Source organism: Helianthus annuus, chromosome 17 (genome assembly GCF_002127325.2).
Source record: "Helianthus annuus cultivar XRQ/B chromosome 17, HanXRQr2.0-SUNRISE, whole genome shotgun sequence".
Classification (NCBI taxonomy): Eukaryota; Viridiplantae; Streptophyta; class Magnoliopsida; order Asterales; family Asteraceae; genus Helianthus; species Helianthus annuus.
In genome coordinates, this window is record NC_035449.2 from 64882664 (window position 1) to 64901666 (window position 19003).

General features: G+C 35.6%; 1 protein-coding gene and 1 long non-coding RNA gene across 2 annotated transcripts; one reads left to right on the plus strand and one right to left on the minus strand.

Moving 5' to 3' along the window:
• Positions 1–800: 800 nt before the first annotated feature.
• On the minus strand, positions 801–1411 carry LOC110923249. The gene is made up of 3 exons (XR_002583905.2): positions 1302–1411; positions 1037–1209; positions 801–846 (listed from the first exon to the last, which is right to left on the minus strand). It is a non-coding gene; the product is annotated as an uncharacterized LOC110923249 (long non-coding RNA).
• A 5414-nt stretch (positions 1412–6825) lies between these two features.
• Positions 6826–8769, plus strand: LOC110924382. Its single transcript, XM_022168396.1, has one exon. The coding sequence runs from the start codon at positions 6826–6828 to the stop codon at positions 8767–8769; it is 1944 nt and encodes a 647-aa protein (XP_022024088.1).
• Positions 8770–19003: the final 10234 nt, after the last annotated feature.

Below are 19003 nucleotides of genomic sequence, written 5' to 3' on the forward strand. Positions count from 1 at the left end.
TTTAAGTGTGGCTATTGTGTAATCTTTGGTCACACATAGTATTGTTTTACCCAAAACGTTTGCTAATATATCATCACATCAAAATAAACAAAATGACGATGCTGTGACTAAAGATTCTGTAAAGCCACATGAAATTTTGTAATTTTAAGTGTGACCATTGTCTAACTTTTAGCCACACATAATATTCTTTTCCTGTGACGTTTAGTATCATTCAGTCACACAAACGAAAAACTAAATGACTACGGTAAGGCTAATGGTTATATATAGACACACGAAATTTAGTAATTTTAAGTGTGACCAATGTTTAAGCTTTGGTGACACGTATTTATTCTGGTTGAATGTAGCCATTTTCGTCATTTTATTTTTATTTTTTGCATAATAAAAACAACAGTAAACATAACAAAAACCTAAAAACAAATGATCTTAACAATAATAAACCAAAATTCATACATAAGTTTAAGCCGTAATAACAAATTTCTCATGAAATCTATCTACAAAAGTTGAAAAAGGAAATGATAATACACATAAACTGTAAACTATTTATAGGTTGTTTTCTTCATGTCTGTATACTCGATGCTTTTTGACTTGAAAGTGTTGCAAATACTATAATCAAATAATAGAGCAAGGCATGTCTTCAACATTTTTTTATTACCTTCTTGTTGCGTTCGGGTTCTTTGTGATTGGTAAATGTTCGCCGTAAATGCGACTTCGAAAATCCAAATTTCTCACCACACGTGATCCTACCGGCAACTTGTTCGCCTTTGGGCAATACCGTGCAACAACTGATTTTTTTCGTTTTCGATCTAATAATAGGTTTCAGTTAAAGATAAGATGCGAGTCAAGTACCTAATCAAGGATAGCAGGTGAAATAATGTATTAGCTCATTTCTAGATCATTTGTGGGAAGCCAAGACTTTAGTCGAATCATGTTCTGTTAGTATGCTATCTAACCAAATCAAATCCACAACTAATACAAGTTTTTATTCTCTTTCATATTAGAGAAAGAAGATAAAGATTAATATGAAAAACTAACCAACCTTCTTACAAAAATATGGGTGAGCTGCATCTCCTTTGTTGTCATCATTTACTAGACTTTGTTAAGAAAGATGAAGCATTATAGCAATAAGCAGTATCTGCAGCTGGCACCTTTGGGGTTTGAGTAAGCTTCTGGAGATGAAAAACCAAATATCATGCATAGAACCATATACTTCTGTACCACAAATCGAATAACATTAAATGAAGTTCGTTAATACGTTCAAATTTCCATAAAAATACATAACTTATTTCAAAAGAAAGGCATACCAAGTATGTTATTTCCACCGGCAGCTAAACCGAAGCTTCAATGTCAGGTGGCCTTCACATACATTGTCTAGTGCTTCCAACATATCTCTATGAAGACGTAGCGTCTTCAACTATAACAGCTATGGTTGAAATTTAAAAGTACTTGCCTATGAAGATATCTGTTGACTTAATTAGAGAATTTAAATAGATAATGTCAAGTTTAGGTTTTGTTAGCATATGCAAATGCTTCATACTTGAGCAAAAGAATTAATAGGCTTATTTTACCAAAACAGGTATAGAATTTTGAAATTGTTAATCGCTGTTTTGTAACCTATTGCAAATTAGTTTTTGTTTAAAGGCTAGACACACACTCACCACACTACTTCCAAATTACACCTTGCTCACATCTAACACTATATCTAGTTATAGTTAGACTAAAACGCCGAAAACATAAACTTAATAATTTCAAAAAAACTTACACTTTGAACAGTCAGTTCCATTATCAGCCACTTTATCTTCGTTGGCCTGCCAAACATTCAAACTCTCATTTGTTTCAACCACAACCGTTGTCTTCTCTTCTATAATCTCCACCGGTTTCTCTTCCGGCACTGGTACCGCCACCGCACTTTCAAATCCTAACAACAATAACTCGCTCGAATTAGCCAAAAACTAAACCTAATAGTTGAATCAAATCAATGATATACACACCTAATTAATTGCAGATAACTGTTGACCAGGAGCCATTGAGCCTAGCAAGCTTCCACGCTGACACAAAACCAACCACTAATCCAGACAAAAATGTTGAAAGAAATTAGGTTTTGCATTTTGTATAAATATGCTTGGCTTCTGGTCGTAGGATCTTCAAGGGTAAGTTTAAGCTTGTATGTGCCACATGGAGCATACCACTACCCAAAGTACACACTTAGAATTATTAATTAATTGTAACACTCACACGCACACACTTGGACAATACTTTCACAACTTCTGAACCCACAAGTAGTGCTGAAAACTTGATGTATTAAGATTTTCCATAAAAAATATAGATTCACATATTATTAACTTAATCAGATTCCTCAAAATGAAAAATCCTTATAGTCAAATTTGACCTCATAAGTCCCCAAAAACCTTTTTTTTTCTTAAAAGTAATAGAATATGTGAAGCAATAAACAAAAGCATATGTATTTTTTTTACACATGGACAATCTTTAAATAAAGAACTAAGCTGTAAAATTATACTATGGAGTATGGACAAAAACATGGCCCATGTCCCATAAGGACTTCACTTTGACGGTTGACAATTTCTCTAAGAATCCAAACATGGCCCAGAGTTTTACTTAGGGTTCGAGGGATTCATTCGAAAGCGAAACCATCACAGTTGTCTTCACAAGTTTCCTCTAAAATTAAATTTCGGGATGAAATTTCCTAAAGTAGGGGAGACTGTGACACCAGTGTCACTTTAACCATCATACGAATACCAAACCAATGAAATATTGTATTTCATACTTGGAATTTGTATAAATATGTGTATCGTTTGCACAAATCAATTCTTGTTCGATTTCGAGCTTTAAATCGCTTTCTGGAAGATTATACGCGATCTGATGCGTAAATATAATCAGTTTAATGCAACAAACACTCCGGAACAGTGACATAGGCTTAACATACCTTAAATAATCTTTACATAACTTAGAAATAAGTTTTGAATGGTTTTGTGTGTCGAAATCAAGTTTATTCGCTCACAGTGACTAATTTCGACAAACTGCGATAGTATGCCTATTCGTACATTGGTTAGAAATAGGCTTTGAGGGGTTCGGTATTCTAAATTAAACTTTATTGATCAATAGAGACTAAAAGCGTCAAAAGTGCATAAGTTTGCATTTTCGCGCATATCTTACGTTCTGAATATACCCGGATATCCAAAAATTTATGTAATCATTAAAATATTTTATTTTAGTGATTGGCATGATAAAATTCCATTCGTCGCGTAATTTGGATCGTTTTTGCGTTTGTTACGATTTACGTCGTAATTAACCGAACAACGCAACCGTACGACCAAACGAACCGACATTCGAGATGTTTTTGAGCATATTTTAAGTTCCCTATACTTTAACTTTATTTTAGAGCCTTGAAATGGGGTTAACGGGGCTTAAAAGTGCAAAAAATTCAAGTTTTACAAGTGCAGGGACCATTTTTGAAATTTCTGGCAGATACATTTAACTACTTCCATTTTTGAGATTTTGATGGTTTTAACCCATGGTTTTGCACCCTATGGGCTGGTATTTGATGGTTTTACATGTTCCCATGGTATTCCAAAACCTTGGGCCCAAGTGTAAGGCCATGATTAAAGCACGGTTCTCGATAAACGATCTTAACGGTGGACCGAATCCTATATAGACCCACCTCATTTTCATTCTTTCCTCACACATGATCTAATTTTCTCTAAGTTGAAGCTCTAATGCTTCATACCTAAGAATTTATAGATCATATCCTCCATTTCCTGGACCCGTTGTAAGTATTCTTTGGTTCTTTTATGCGTTTTTAAGCGTAAAAGTGAAACAGTGTTTGACTTTCTGCTTTGACCAGTCTATGGTCAACATGGAGTTCTTTTGAACTTTGTAACGTGAGCGTAATCACGATGGTTATAGTCTCTTGTGACTATACCTACTGATTGCCACGTTATTTAGGCGTAGTGACGAGTCATAGTTTCGGTCAAAATGCGTATTCTTGCATATTTTGCAACCAAACTATTCTTGGGTATCAAGACCCTTTGTCTTGTTATCAAACTTGTTTTTAAACTTTGCTTAACATGTTTAACTTGTCACTTTTAGATTAGTGCTTATATAGGGTCGTAAGATAAGCGGTCTAAACAACCGCTTAGACTTTGGAACCCGACCCATTTGGTCGATCATTAGGATCCGACCAAGCACATTAGGTGACCTTAGTTGCATAGGGAATAACCTGCTGAGATTATACCTTATGGTCACTTCGTTTAGTCAGTTGTATGATAGGTAGTTTATATGCCTTAGGAAAATGACCAAGATGCCCTTTTTATGCATAATTGATATTTAAGCATATGTAACCCAAACTTTTTGTCATTTAACTGATTATGCAACATAATTAAACATGTTTAGGCATATAATACTTGTCATAGGACTAGTTAGGCGTTCCGAACGCGTTTTACGCGAACGACGCGTTAAAGTAGCATAAGCTACCTAAACGGGCCGAAATGGGTCGTAAGCACTTAGGTTAGGTATGGTTTTAGTATGTAGGCTTTGTTAAACCATATCATATCAGTTCCCACACTCATTTGGTTTACGAAACCTCATTTTATCCGATTTTCCGATTTAGGTCCGGTTTATTTACTTAGTTACCTATATTAGGTGCCGTTTGATTCCGTGATCCCTCTAGCTAGCTTGGTAGTTGTTCAAGACTTCTAAGCACTCTCAAGTGAGTACATAGTCCCCTCTTTTACTGTTTTCAATGTTTTGGGGTGAAACATGTGTACCTAATTGTTATGTTCATTGATTATACATGTTAGTACTTATCTTTTGACAAACTGAATGATTATTTATGGTTTGAACTCTAATTTTTCAGAGATTATAAAATAAATTGTTGGATAGTACTTATTTTATCTTCACCAAACTGGTTGGTAGTATGATATAGCGCTATAGGATTTGACACCCCATTCTTGTTGTCATGGAATGTCAGAAACCGATATTTTATCCAAATAGGGATTGCCTGTTAGTTGCATTTTTAGGCATGTTTTATAGCACTATAATATTAAGATAACATCACATATCATGCATATATAATAGTCAAACATCATTATTTTGTGAAACACTTGTTTTTGGTGGAATGGAATCTACTTTGGTTGGTTTTCTTTTGTAGGCGCGGAACGATCATTAAGGATTACAATGGGAGTTGGAAAGAAGTGGAAGGATTCGTGACCACAAAGATAAGATCTCAAAACAAGCGAAACGACATGACGAGTGAACTTTCGGATGGATTTTATTATTATTATACATCTTTTTAGTTGGAGGTGTATAATTTAATAGTATAATGTTTGGAGTTTAAAGTTCATAAAAGAAAATAAAGACGTTTGGGCCTGATAGTAACAGCACCCACATCTTGATGCAATCTATTTTTTTTTAGTGGGCTGCTAGCTAAGCAATATGGGCTGCCAACAAAAGAGAGGATATCATCATAAAACAATGTGAACGAAAAAGAGGGGGCCATATCTTTGGACGGCTGCAAATTCGAGTTGAGTTCGAGAGAAGCAACAAATCAGATTTTGGGAATTGATTTTGGTTTGTTAGTTTATGCTTTGTTTTGTATTTGACTTGATTGTTTTAGCCACCATGTTTGGCTAGACGTTTATAGTTTCGACATCGGGGTTTATTTTCTTTAATTTGGTTCATAAACTTATGTGAAACGATCACGTTAGATCCAATTATTTTAGTGGTTTGTTTATATGATTCTTGTTTTTACTACGGATTCGATCCGGAAAATATTAGATTGTTAATAAACCTGATCAACTTATTAATTTTTCTAATAAAGTTCAATCAATTTTTAGAACCCTAATAAAGTTTTAATTTTTGACGCAAGGAACAAATAATATTTTGAGTTTGTCTATGAACCCAAAATTATTATAGAATCATATAATATAATTAAACACTCCGAACGGCGTGAGTGTTTGATTGTAATTGATACTTCTATCCCGCAACCCGCACGCTAAAATCCGAACGGCGTGAGTTTAGAGAGCGGGTTGGCTCTAATCAACGAACGGCGTTTGGTTAGACATTAGATGGAGTGGACGTCCGAACTGCGTGACGTCTAATGTCGATACAAACCATTATTTAAAAAGGATCATTGCACCATAACCGTTAATGATCGTAAGTTGAACCGAATCAAGAAATTGCCCTGGTGTTGAAATTAGTTTTAACATCTGAATTTTCCAACCACTTTAATTAGCTTTTATTTTTAATCTAAAAATTATAAATTGTTTTTACGTTTTAGTTAAACTAAAAACCCCCCTTTTAAAACACTCGTAGCTGTGTTTAAAACGTTTTCGCATAATTCATTAATCTATATCCCTGTGGACACGAACTCTACTTCCACTCATACTAGTAGTTTTCTTATTATTTTATTTGCTGGATTCGACACCCAACAAATTGGCGCCGTTGCCGGGGATACGGCATATTTAAACGTTTTATGCCAAGATCTTTGCGTACAGGTACACCACTCGAGATTGACCCGGAGATCGAGAAAACAACAAAGAGATTAAGGAAGCAAGCAAAACAACGAAAGAAGTTAGCAAGCTCCTCATCCTCTATATCTTCACCTCCGGTCACCAACATTTGGCAAGCTCCTCATCCTCTATATCTTCACCTCCGGTCACCAACATTTGGCAAGACATACTATTGTCAAGTGAATCAGAAACCGAAACGGAATCACAATCCCATCAAGAAACACCCATCACTCTACCACACTCACCTACCCATACCCACCAAGAACCAAACTCACCTAAACCGCAATTTCCCGCAGTTACAATGGCAAATGAACAAACCCTTAGACAGTGGGCAACTCGTGATGTCCCACAACAACCACTTTGCATTAACTACCCTACTGTGGAAAACTTTGAGCTGAAATCCGGACTCATTCACCTATTGCCACTTTTCCGAGGCTTAGAGAATGAAGACCCACACAAGTTCCAAAAAGAGTTCCATGTTGTGTGCTCCGGTATGAAGTCACACAACGTCATTGAAGACCAAATCAAGCTAAGGGCATTCCCCTTTGCTCTTCAAGACTCAGCAAAAGAATGGTTATATTACCTACCACCGGGGTCGGTAACCACTTGGAATGCACTTGCAAAGCTGTTTCTTGATAAATACTTCCTAGAAGTCAAAGCCTCGATTCTACGCAAGGAGATCATCGGAATTAAGCAACTCAAAAGAGAAGCCTTGCACACTTATTGGGATAGGTTTAAAAAGTTGTGTGCTCGTTGCCCGCAACAGGGCATAACCGATCACCAACTCCTTCAATACTTTTGTGAAGGATTGGCACCAATGGAGAGACGTTTGATAAACGCGTCTAGTGGAGGGGCTCTACTCGATAAAACACCTACTCAAATTAGAGCCTTGATTACCTCCATAGCTGAAGACACCAAGCACTCTGCACATGACGAAGAGTGGTATACGGATGTCCCACGAGAAGTTAAGGAAGTGAGCACTCCTCACATCGAAACCCAGCTAGCTGAGTTAACCAAAGCAATCATGCAACTCACCAAGGATAAGAGTGCTGAGCTACAAGCACGAGCTTGTGGAATTTGTCTACAATTTGGAAACCCCACTGATATGTGTCCCACACTGCAAGAAGATGTTGAACAAGCACTTGGAAGCTACCAGGAGCAAAATTCAAGGCAATATGAACAATATCAAGGCAATCAAAATTGGGGACCTCCTAACATGAGTTATCAGCAAAGACCCCCACAATATCAGCAACGCCCACCCTTCCAAGGTAATCAACAACAACAAAACTATCAGTCTAGACAACAACCACCCGCACAACAACAATCGGGAAGCTCGGGAATGTCTTTAGAGGACATTGTGAAAAGTTTAGCTACTAGCACTCACTCATTCCAACAGGAGACTAAAGCTAGCATCAAGAACTTGGAACAACAGATGGCTCAACTCGCTAGCTCAGTGAGTAAACTAGAGTCTCAAGGTAAATTACCCGCACAAACTGAGAATTACCCAAAGCACAACGTGAGTGCCATTACCTTGAGGAATGGAAAAAGCTATGACGGTCCGAGTATCCAAGAAGAAGGGGAAATTGTTGTTGAGAAGAAGGACCGTGATAAGATGAAAGTACAAGAACCGGTTAGAAGTGAAATGAAATTTACTCTTGTAGCTCCATTTCCATCAAGGCTACACAGCACAAAGAAGGAAAGGGAAGAGCAAAAAATCATGGAGACATTCAGGAAGGTAGAGGTAAATATTCCACTCCTTGACGCTATAAAGCAAGTACCACGGTATGCAAAGTTCCTCAAAGAACTTTGTACATCAAAGAAGAAGCTTAAAGGTAATGAAACGATCAAGGTTAGTGAAAATATTTCTGCAGTGTTACAAAAGAGACTACCTCCAAAGTGCAAGGATCCAGGTGTTTTCACCGTTCCTTGTAAATTGGGGAATATCACGGTGCCTAGAGCTATGTTGGACCTTGGAGCCTCTATTAACGTCCTACCATACTCGATTTTTAAAACATTTAACGTAGGACCGTTAAAGAGGACCGGGGTAGTCATTCAATTGGCCGATCGATCCATAGTACGCCCAAAAGGTGTATTAGAAGATATATTGGTACAAGTGAATGAATTGGTCTTTCCAGCTCATTTCTATGTGTTGGACATGGAGGATGATGATACTCCTCACTCAAGTTCCATTTTGTTAGGGAGACCATTTTTTGAAAACCGCAAGAACAAAAATCGATGTTTATAGCGGCACCCTTTCTATGGAAGTTGATGGGGAGGTAATCAATTTCAACATAGATGATGCGATGCGTTATCCTTGTGATGTCTCATCTTTGAATTATATAGATGTCATTGAACCACTAACTGATGAATGTTTTAAGTTGTCTAAACATGATGTTCCAGCATTAGTGTCAAATGGAAGTATTGATGAAGCATCGACAAAAGAACTTACTGAAAAGTTCAAGCTTGGGGAGAATCCGATGGACGTCACGACCCTGATGGACCCACAGAAGAAAGCAAAGTACAAGGCACCAAAATTTAAATCACCAAGTATTATCCGAAAGCTTCTTCCGTGTATTGAGCAAGCACCAGATTAATAAAATGGGGTCCAAGTCTAGCCAAAGACGAGAAAGAAAGGCGCTTCACGGGAGGCAACCCGTGATTTCGTATTGTTCTCTTTTGTTTTAATTCCAAAAAAAAAATATATAAAAAGAAAAAAAAGTTTTTTTAATTAAAAGTTTAACCCGGCCGCGTTGGATATTTAAAAAAAATGGCCCGGCCGTGTGAAAGTGAGTTCTTGTTTCAGAACCTTGCCCCGGCCGTGTTGAAAATTCTATAAAAAATAACCCGGGCATGTTGGAAATTATGAAAAACATTCATGTCCTTGACCCGGGCGTGTCAAGCCCTCACCCGGCCGGGTGAACCTTCTGTGAAAAAAAAAGAAGCCCGAGTGGAGAGCGTGTTTCAAGCTAAAAATAATGATAATGATAATATAAATAAAACAGTTTTTATTATCTTTAGTTTGAAACCTAAAATCTAAGTATCAGCTCCTAACCTCCAATTCCCTTTCACACAACACAGCCATCCACCATCTCCCTCTCTCATCAGCCCCACATACCCCACCATCTCCTCCTCTCACACGACACAACCACCACCACTCCCGTCGCGCACCTCCATCCTTCGCCCTACTTCTCCACCGTACACATCATCTCCGCCGGTGCACCCTTTCCAACCCGAATCCCCATCATCACCAGACCTGAACCTCATCACCATCTCCTCCTCTCGCACGACACCCTTCTTCAGTCTCCGCCGCACCGACCCGCTCCACTTCGTCGTTCATCGCCACCACCTACCTCATCATCTCCATCGCTGCCGGTCGTCTTCAATCTATGCCACATCGCCTCCAACCAACCGCCACTCGTCGCCGGTCGCCGACCAGTCGACCACCACAGCCCTACTTCTCCGTCGCGCACCCCATTCGCACTCTGACGCCGGTTCCGATTAGGAATAACATCAGATTAGAGTTGCGTATCACGACTCGGTTAAGTTCGTGGAAATATGAGTGAAATGAAACGAACAACCACAACCGCCTTTGTAGATGCCTTCCACATATTTCTCCGAGCCTCGAGGACGATGCTATATCTTAAGCTTGGGGAGGTTGTGATTTGAGGTAATTTCTATGTTCTCATTGTATCATGTATTACATAGCATTGCATTGCATTGCATTGTATTTAGGTTGTACATAGCATTTTTTTTCTTTGCATTGCATTTAGGGTGTATATATGTGCATTAAAAAAAACGTTTCTGTTCCGCTGAAAATGATTTGTGAAAAATGAGAAATGATATGATTTCTGGCATGTCGAAGCTTATGCGTGAAATGGTAACTTTGGGGAAGAAAACATAGATAATTCGGGATGTGTTGATAGGCTCGGCCCCTAACTTAGGAACGCCAATGTTGTATGCAATAACCTTAATTATATATATGTGTTTAGTTTCCCATCTTGATGCTTGTGGTTAAAGATTGATCCCGACCAAAAATCAGTTGAGTTGCATATCCTCTATCACACACCATGTTCCCCATATCATGACACCTTCGTAATTTCATTGAAAAAATAAATAAAGAGGTGAAAAATTGACCTCATAGGTTATTATAGTTAAAAAAATAAATAAAAAGAGAAAAAAAAAGAGAAAAAGGAAGGGGTAAAAGAGCACAATGTATGCCAAAAATTTGAGAAAAAAATCGAAATCGAAATAAAAAAAATATTTGAGCAAATTAGGAAGAAAAGTCCCGACCCCTTAAAAAACGGAAAAAAAGATAATAACTATCGTGTCATGATTTGGGTGCATGGTCGCATCAAGTGTGGTTTTGGAAATCTTCAAAAAGTCGTAAGGTTGGGTAGATGTTGCCATAGGTGGCGTGGGGACGATTAAACCATGTTGGTAAATTTGTATATTATTAAGCAGAAAGCATTTAGTTGTGTTTAACCGGGTTTGAGTTTAAAGGGACACAAAATATCAACAATTGCGGTTGCGGTTACACGTGTAAGTATTTCCCGGGTTCGAATGAAGGTAATAGGAGTTGATATTGTTAGATATGATCTCATTACAAGTTTATTTTCCGGAATAAAAGAAGCGGGTTGAAAAAAAAAATATAGTGAGCATGCATATGTGTTTTATTTTTCGTGTTTATTTCTTGGTTTATTCTTGTTCTTGACTTCCTTGAGGACAAGGAAAGGTTTAAGCTTGGGGAGATTTGTTAGTTGCATTTTTAGGCATGCTTTATAGCACTATAATATTAAAATAACATCATATATCATGCATATATCATAGTCAAACATCATTATTTTGTGAAACACTTGTTTTTGGTGGAATGGAATCTACTTTGGTTGGTTTTCTTTTGTAGGGGCGGAACGATCATTAAGGATTACAATGGGAGTTGGAAAGAAGTGGAAGGATTCGTGACCACAAAGATAAGATCTCAAAACAAGCGAAACGACATGACGAGTGAACTTTCGGATGGATTTTATTATTATTATTATTATTATTATTATTATTATTATTATTATTATTATTATTATTATTATTATTATTATTATTATTATTATACATCTTTTTAGTTGGAGGTGTATAATTTAATAGTATAATGTTTGGAGTTTAAAGTTCATAAAAGAAAATAAAGACGTTTGGGCCTGATAGTAATAGTACCCACATCTTGATGCAATCTATTTTTTTTAGTGGGCTGCTAGCTAAGCAATATGGGCTGCCAACAAAAGAGAGGATATCATCATAAAACAAAGTGAACGAAAAAGAGGGGGCCATATCTTTGGACGGCTGCAAATTCGAGTTGAGCTCGAGAGAAGCAACAAATCAGATTTTGGGAAGTGATTTTGGTTTGTTAGTTTATGCTTTGTTTTGTATTTGACTTGATTGTTTTAGCCACCATGTTTGGCTAGACGTTTATAGTTTCGACATCGGGGTTTATTTTCTTTGATTTGGTTCATAAACTTATGTGAAACGATCACGTTAGATCCAATTATTTTAGTGGTTTGTTTATATGATTCTTGTTTTTACTACGGATTCGATCTGTAAAATATTAGATTGTTAATAAACCTGATCAACTTATTAATTTTTCTAATAAAGTTCAATCAATTTTTAGAACCCTAATAAAGTTTTAATTTTTGACGCAAGGAACAAATAATATTTTGAGTTTGTCTATGAACCCAAAATTATTATAGAATCATATAATATAATTAAACACTCCGAACGGCGTGAGTGTTTGATTGTAATTGATACTTCTATCCCGCAACCCGCACGCTAAAATCCGAACGGCGTGAGTTTAGAGTAGCGGGTTGGCTCTAATCAACGAACGGCGTTTGGTTAGACATTAGATGGAGTGGACGTCCGAACTGCGTGACGTCTAGTGTCGGTACAAACCATTATTTAAAAAGGATCATTGCACCGTAACCGTTAATGATCGTAAGTCGAACCGAATCAAGAAATTGCCCTGGTGTTGAAATTAGTTTTAACATCTGAATTTTCTAACCACTTTAATTAGCTTTTATTTTTAATCTAAAAATTATAAATTGTTTTTACGTTTTAGTTAAACTAAAAAACCCCCCTTTTAAAACAACCGTATCTGTGTTTAAAACGTTTTGGCATAATTCATTAATCTGTATCCCTGTGGACACGAACTCTACTTCCACTCATACTAGTAGTTTTCTTATTATTTTATTTGCTGGATTCGACACCCAACATTGCCTTTGTGGTATTTCTATAGTCTCATAGGTGTATTTCGATGCACTCAGGTCTGAATGAATTCTTAAATCACATTTTTATTGTATATTTAGTTATACTCCCAAAAGTATAGTTTGATATGCTCTCATGAGTGATATTGTACAAAACCAACATATATTTTGTTAATTACCAAAACATAGTTTAATATGTTATTTTATATAACCAAAACATAGCTTAATATGTTATTTATAAAACCAAAACATAGTTTAATATGTTATTTATAAAACCAAAACATAGTTTAATATGTTATTTATAAAACCAAAGCATAGTTTAATATGTTATTTATAAAACCAAAGCATAGTTTAATATGTTATTAATAAAACCAAAGTAAACTTTTGATATACTACTGAAAATTATTATTTTGACGACTAAAGTCTATTTAATATACTATTTGTTTAACGATTTTGGAACTTAAATATATTTTAATATATTATTTATTCGACTTTCTTAAAACCAAAGTATATTTTTAAATATATATTACAAACCTTTTTATCAAAGTATTATTTTACAAACTCATTTTACTTAATTATTTATTTATGTATTATTCTGTTTTATTATCTGATTTCTTATTAATTTTAGTATGATTTATAAAAGAAAATATTTTAAGAATCATGACTATTTTTTATTAAATATATTCTAAAACTTATAAGTCATGAATCCTATTATTATAAAACCTATGTATCTCACAGCCATTTTTATGCCGACGTAACTATTTTTACACATGTTTCAGGTGCTGTTATGTGATGATTGTTGATGCATGCTATACATAGGATGGACTCATGCCTTAGCGACTTTAAAACTTGAAAGATAATATTTGTATTTATCTGATTTGTAATAAAACAATGAGTTCAATAATTCAATAAAACGAAATTTATTTAATCCATGGTTGTGAAACAATGATTCTGTTACAACACTCCCCGACGTTTCCGCCACGGTTTGTTGTTTTACGTGGTCGGGGTGTGACACGACATGTTTAAATGAGTTCACGAAGACTCGACAAAAGACCTTAAATAAAACCGAGTTTAGAATCATGTATCTCGTCAAGGATTTAGATACATCTCCTAAACCCTAGTGACTTCGGATGACATCTTTTATTCAGGACGCAGCTTGAAACATGCAAACACCCGTCAGATCCACTTAATTCCTTAAATACATGTAATTTGAAAACATCAACAAAAGTTGAGCGAGTTCATGTGTTTGTCTGTGTATATGAATAACCTTTAAAGTATGTTTGTAAGTAAATACTGGTATGAAGCAATAAGGAAAAACATATCACCAATGGTTTGCAAGGCCAATGGTATGTGTGAAGTGATGCAGGAAAACTCAAACCTAGCGGATTTTGCCACGGCTTCAGTATGTGGACATAGTCACCACATGGGCCACCCTGGTCCTATTGGGTGTGGGCTCACTACACCCAAATAGATCTATCACTCATGTCCCTCGGTCCTACGACGAGGATTAATGGCCTTAAGTGTTGTACCCACGACTCACATGATCAAGCAGTAACCTTCCGTAGCTAACCATACCATGTATAAAATGTTTGTAAACAATTGTAACATGTATTTCACCCCCGAAGTTATAAAACTGAAAACAGTTAAAAGAAAAGGGGGGCATGAACTCACAGTCTTGCGTCTTCGGTACTCGTAACTCAAATCCCTTCAGCAAACACGACTACCTACAATGTACTAATGTCTATCAGACGAACAGGTCGTGCCTTGTCTTAGTATTTACGTTTTTTAGTTACGTTTCTTTTATGTCTTCAATATTATTCCAAGTTATAATTACTTGTTAAAATAATAATTATTTTAACTTTAAATTATATTAAATTTTGGAATAATTGCTAAACAATATTTTTGTAATAATACTTCTCAAGTATTTATATTCATATTTCCTTGCCAAGGATGGGGGTATCTCATACATGTATATTCGTATTCTTGTATTTGTTAAGTATTCTTATACTTAATTTCTAATTAATTATTCCGGAATAAATATCCAATACATAATTCCAAAATATATGTTTTAAGAAATATTACTTAGAAAAATTATTCATAATTTTTCTTTTGGCAAAACTATTTGTAGTTCCAAATTAATATATTTTCAAGTCCAACTTTAGAAATTATATATAAACTTATTTTGTCCAAAAATAATGTGTTTCAAGAAAATATATATTTTCCCAAAAATTATATATCTGTAGGATCGTTTTCGGATCCGAACGAGTCGGTCAGAAGAGTTTTTATCCAAAACAAGAGGCGGAAACTAATGTTTTGGTGCTATCTCAGCCGTATTCACTTTAATATGTTGTTTTTATTGATCAACAATCCTTTTACAAGCCTGACAACACTTCGGCAGCACTTCGTGGCTCACCGGAAGACAACACATACAACTGTTCTGATGATTTCGCTCCAAGACACACACCTATATATAGTGCTAGCTATTCCGATTGAACATCACATGACCGGTTCAAGCGGAATCACTTACTAACGGTTCAAGCGAAATCACGGACTAAACACTTTCGAGCGGAATCATGTTGATTTGGTTTCGCTTGAAATGACAAGCGGAATCACTTACAAATCTCATTTTCTAGGATTCCGTGCCCTATACCATCTATTCTAATCAAGACTCGATACAAGACGTAGGCGACAGACGGATGCACCAACAAACTCCCCCTCGGATGTTGACGGAGTCTTCAGTGTCGAGTCTTCGGTTGTCAAACCTTCCATCTTTATCAGTCTTCGTGCTTCTCTCCGAAGTATTCTCCATTGTAAGCATCCTTACTCAAACTTTATCACCAACAAACTCCTCTCCCTCGAATGTTGAATCTTTAAGATTCATCAGCAATCTCAAGATTAGAACCTGATACTTTGTCCTTCAGACTCCCTTTCTCAGTCTGCTGGGATCGTAGTCTGGAAATCACCATCTGCTCAGATGTTGGAATCTGGCTTTGGTCAATTCTTCATATCTGCAAACTCTCTACCACAACTATAAGTTTCTCGAAGATTAAATCTTTAAAATTTAGAAACTATTGTGGTAAACATTCAAAATGATTTATTTTCTGGAAATCTCTTGAAAAATACAATCATTTTCACACACTCTTTGTCCAAACCTGTTCTTCATGTTTAGCACTTGGAATTTCGAAAATCAGCTTTTCAACATTAGTTGTCGAAAATCTCTTTGGATTTTTTTAAAAAAAATTATGCTAAAACACACATAAAATCTTTTTGGATTTTTGAATAAAATGAAATGCAGTAAAGAAATATTTACAGACAATATTTTTGTGAGTTCGTGCAAGAGGATCATATCAGTTTTTGAGACATATCACTAACACCGTTAAGCTTGATTTCATTATAAGTTCTAAACAATTTACCTAGATTGTCAGTATACTGATCCACTTAAATTTTCACACAAATTTCAACTGTTTCGAGATACAATAATAATGTCTTAAGAACTTACACTTATTTGCGTGTCCCACCACTTGAATATACTCCCGTATCCAGATCCCAATATTCAGTCTTACAGGTGAGTATACCACAGATGATATCTGTAAAGGGGTTAAATTGCGAGGGCCGTGAGAGCTCAGGTCGATACTTCCGTATACGCAAAGAGATGACGACTTCGACTATTGGTGTGTCCCATTTAGAGGATCTTTTCTTCAACATCAATGATTATAAATTTTATTGTTTAATCATTTTTGCTGAGGGCTGTGCTATTTTCAAGCATTTGCAGAAAGTATTATTCGGGGACTAGGTCAGAATTTCCATTCAGCAGAAGTCCCGGAATAATACCCCAGATATCACTAAGTATAAAGACCTAGTACTTCAGAAAGAGGGACCTTTCAAACAAGATTTCGGGGGTTACCCATATATCCAAGAAATGTTCCCCACGAGATAAGCAAGTTTGAAATTTAGGTTTATATCTCGTCACAATATACTAAGTGTGTAAAAACCTACTGACACATCCACAGTAAGATTGTTTATAACATTTAAACATTTCATATCTTTAGCATGTTGTGATAGTCCACTGATGTACTATCATTTCCTCTTTTCTGCAACAAAAACTCATTTTTGAGTTTTTCGATGTTTTTGGCTTTTTCAAATTTTCTAATGTTTTTGGATTTTCTGAAAATTTCTTACTGCCCCTAAAATTCAAAAACATTTAATGAATTTGAAAACAAACTGTACAGAAATGTGACAACTGAAATGAATCGCCTCAATTCTCCATTCACTTGGCATAAACAATCAGAACTCCCCCTCATAACAAACTATTTTCCCATTATGATTTCAAAACACTAAAGTTTGTTTTAATCAAAATGGTTTTTCCGGAAAATAAGTTTGTTTACCAACCACTTGTAGGTTTGGGGTCACTTCATCACTTTGTTTACCAAAACTTTTGAATGATAGTTAAAACAAGTTCAATTTAATGACCTTGATTAACCAATTGCAAGATCAAAAACCAAACAATTTTTAACCAATTACCATCCGTTGGTTGAATTCTCAAGGTGCCGATTCCTACTCCACACTTACCAACCTGGGAGTTCCGGCAATTCACATTTCTTAAAACAAATTTTCAAAAACATTCAAGAATAATGCCGATTCATGCTCTGCGATTACCAAGTTGGGAGCTCCGGCAAGTCAGGTTTCTATTCTTTGAAGAATATATCCACCCAAGCCTGACCTTCCTTGGGTTTAACAACCTCTTCTTCATCTTTACTTTCAACAGACTTGTGAACACTTCTTTTAGCAACATAAAATTCTTTAACACCTTTGGCCTTACCATTGACCATTTTGCCAAAAATGTGTTTCACATTTCTGTTGAAAGTCTTTTCAACATCAAATTTCTTCTTATCAGAATAAAATTGATTTGAAATTTCAGGTTTTCCAACTTTCTTCATAAAATTTTCAGCCCGCAAAGGTGGAAAATTTCCATCATTCACAGTTGGAACTGATTTTTCAACCTTTTCTTTAACACGTGGCTCCTCTAATTTTGTGGAATCAGATTCATCACCAGTACTGTTACCTGAACCCTTAACAACCCATTTTTGATTTTTCAAATTTTCTTTTCTTTTCAAAACATTTTTCAAATTTTCTTTTCTTTTCAAAACATTCTTTAAACATTCACCTACTTCAAAAGTTGAATTTTCAAAGCCTGTAAACTTTTTGCTTGTAAGTTCAGTTTTCTCAACAACGTTTTCTTGCAGTTTATCAGAGACTCCCTGTTTTGTCTGTATTGCCTTTGGACAATTCCTGGCAATATGATCGACTGTTTTGCACTGAAAACAGGTTCTCGTCTCTGTCTTCTTCTGAGCAACACTTTTTTTCATGTCCTCTTGCTTCATGGCAAGGAATTCTTTGTTTGTCTGCTTTCTGAAAGCTTGCTCCTTTTCAGCTTCTGATGTTTTTCCTGAAACAAACATAGTTTTTGGTTTATAAACTTTTTCATTTTTATAATTTTTCGGTTGAATAAATCCAAGAACTTTCTTTTTGAAATTACGATTATGGTTTGATTTCTTTTGGAAATTATAACCACAATTGTAACCCATTTTCTTGTTAATTCTTTGTTGATCTCTTGAAGTGTATTGTTTAGGTTTTCCAGTAAGATTTAAATCTTTTATTTCAGAAATATTAATTTTTGTGATTTTGAAAACCTTTTTAATCATTTCAACTCTAACACTTCTTATTGGAAAAATCTCATCAGAATATAATGTCACACCCCGACCGCGTGTAACATGCAACCGCGGCGGAAAACGTCGGGGAGTGTTGTGGACAGAATTAATTGTTTCATAACCATGGCATACAAAGTTGTATTTTATTTATAAACAAGAGTGCTACATTGTTCCAAAACAAGAAATACAAAGTTCATATCATATTTAAACTAGCCTATCTTCATTTTTAGGCTCTAAGGCACAGGTCAGCCCTAGAATCATGATCATCGTCCTATGGAATAGCTCCTGAAAACAATGTGAAAGTAGGTACGTCAGCATAAAAATGCCTGTGAGATACATAGGTTTTGTGAAAATGGGATTCATGACTTGAGTTTAAAGAATGTTTAATAACAGTCAGTCATGAACCTTGTAATTTGTCTTGCTTTGTAAACCATTTGAAAAACGATAACATCAGATGATATGTATAGATAAGTGCAAGGTTAAACGAGTAACCAAGTAAAATGAGTTGAATATAATAAGTTGTTTTGTA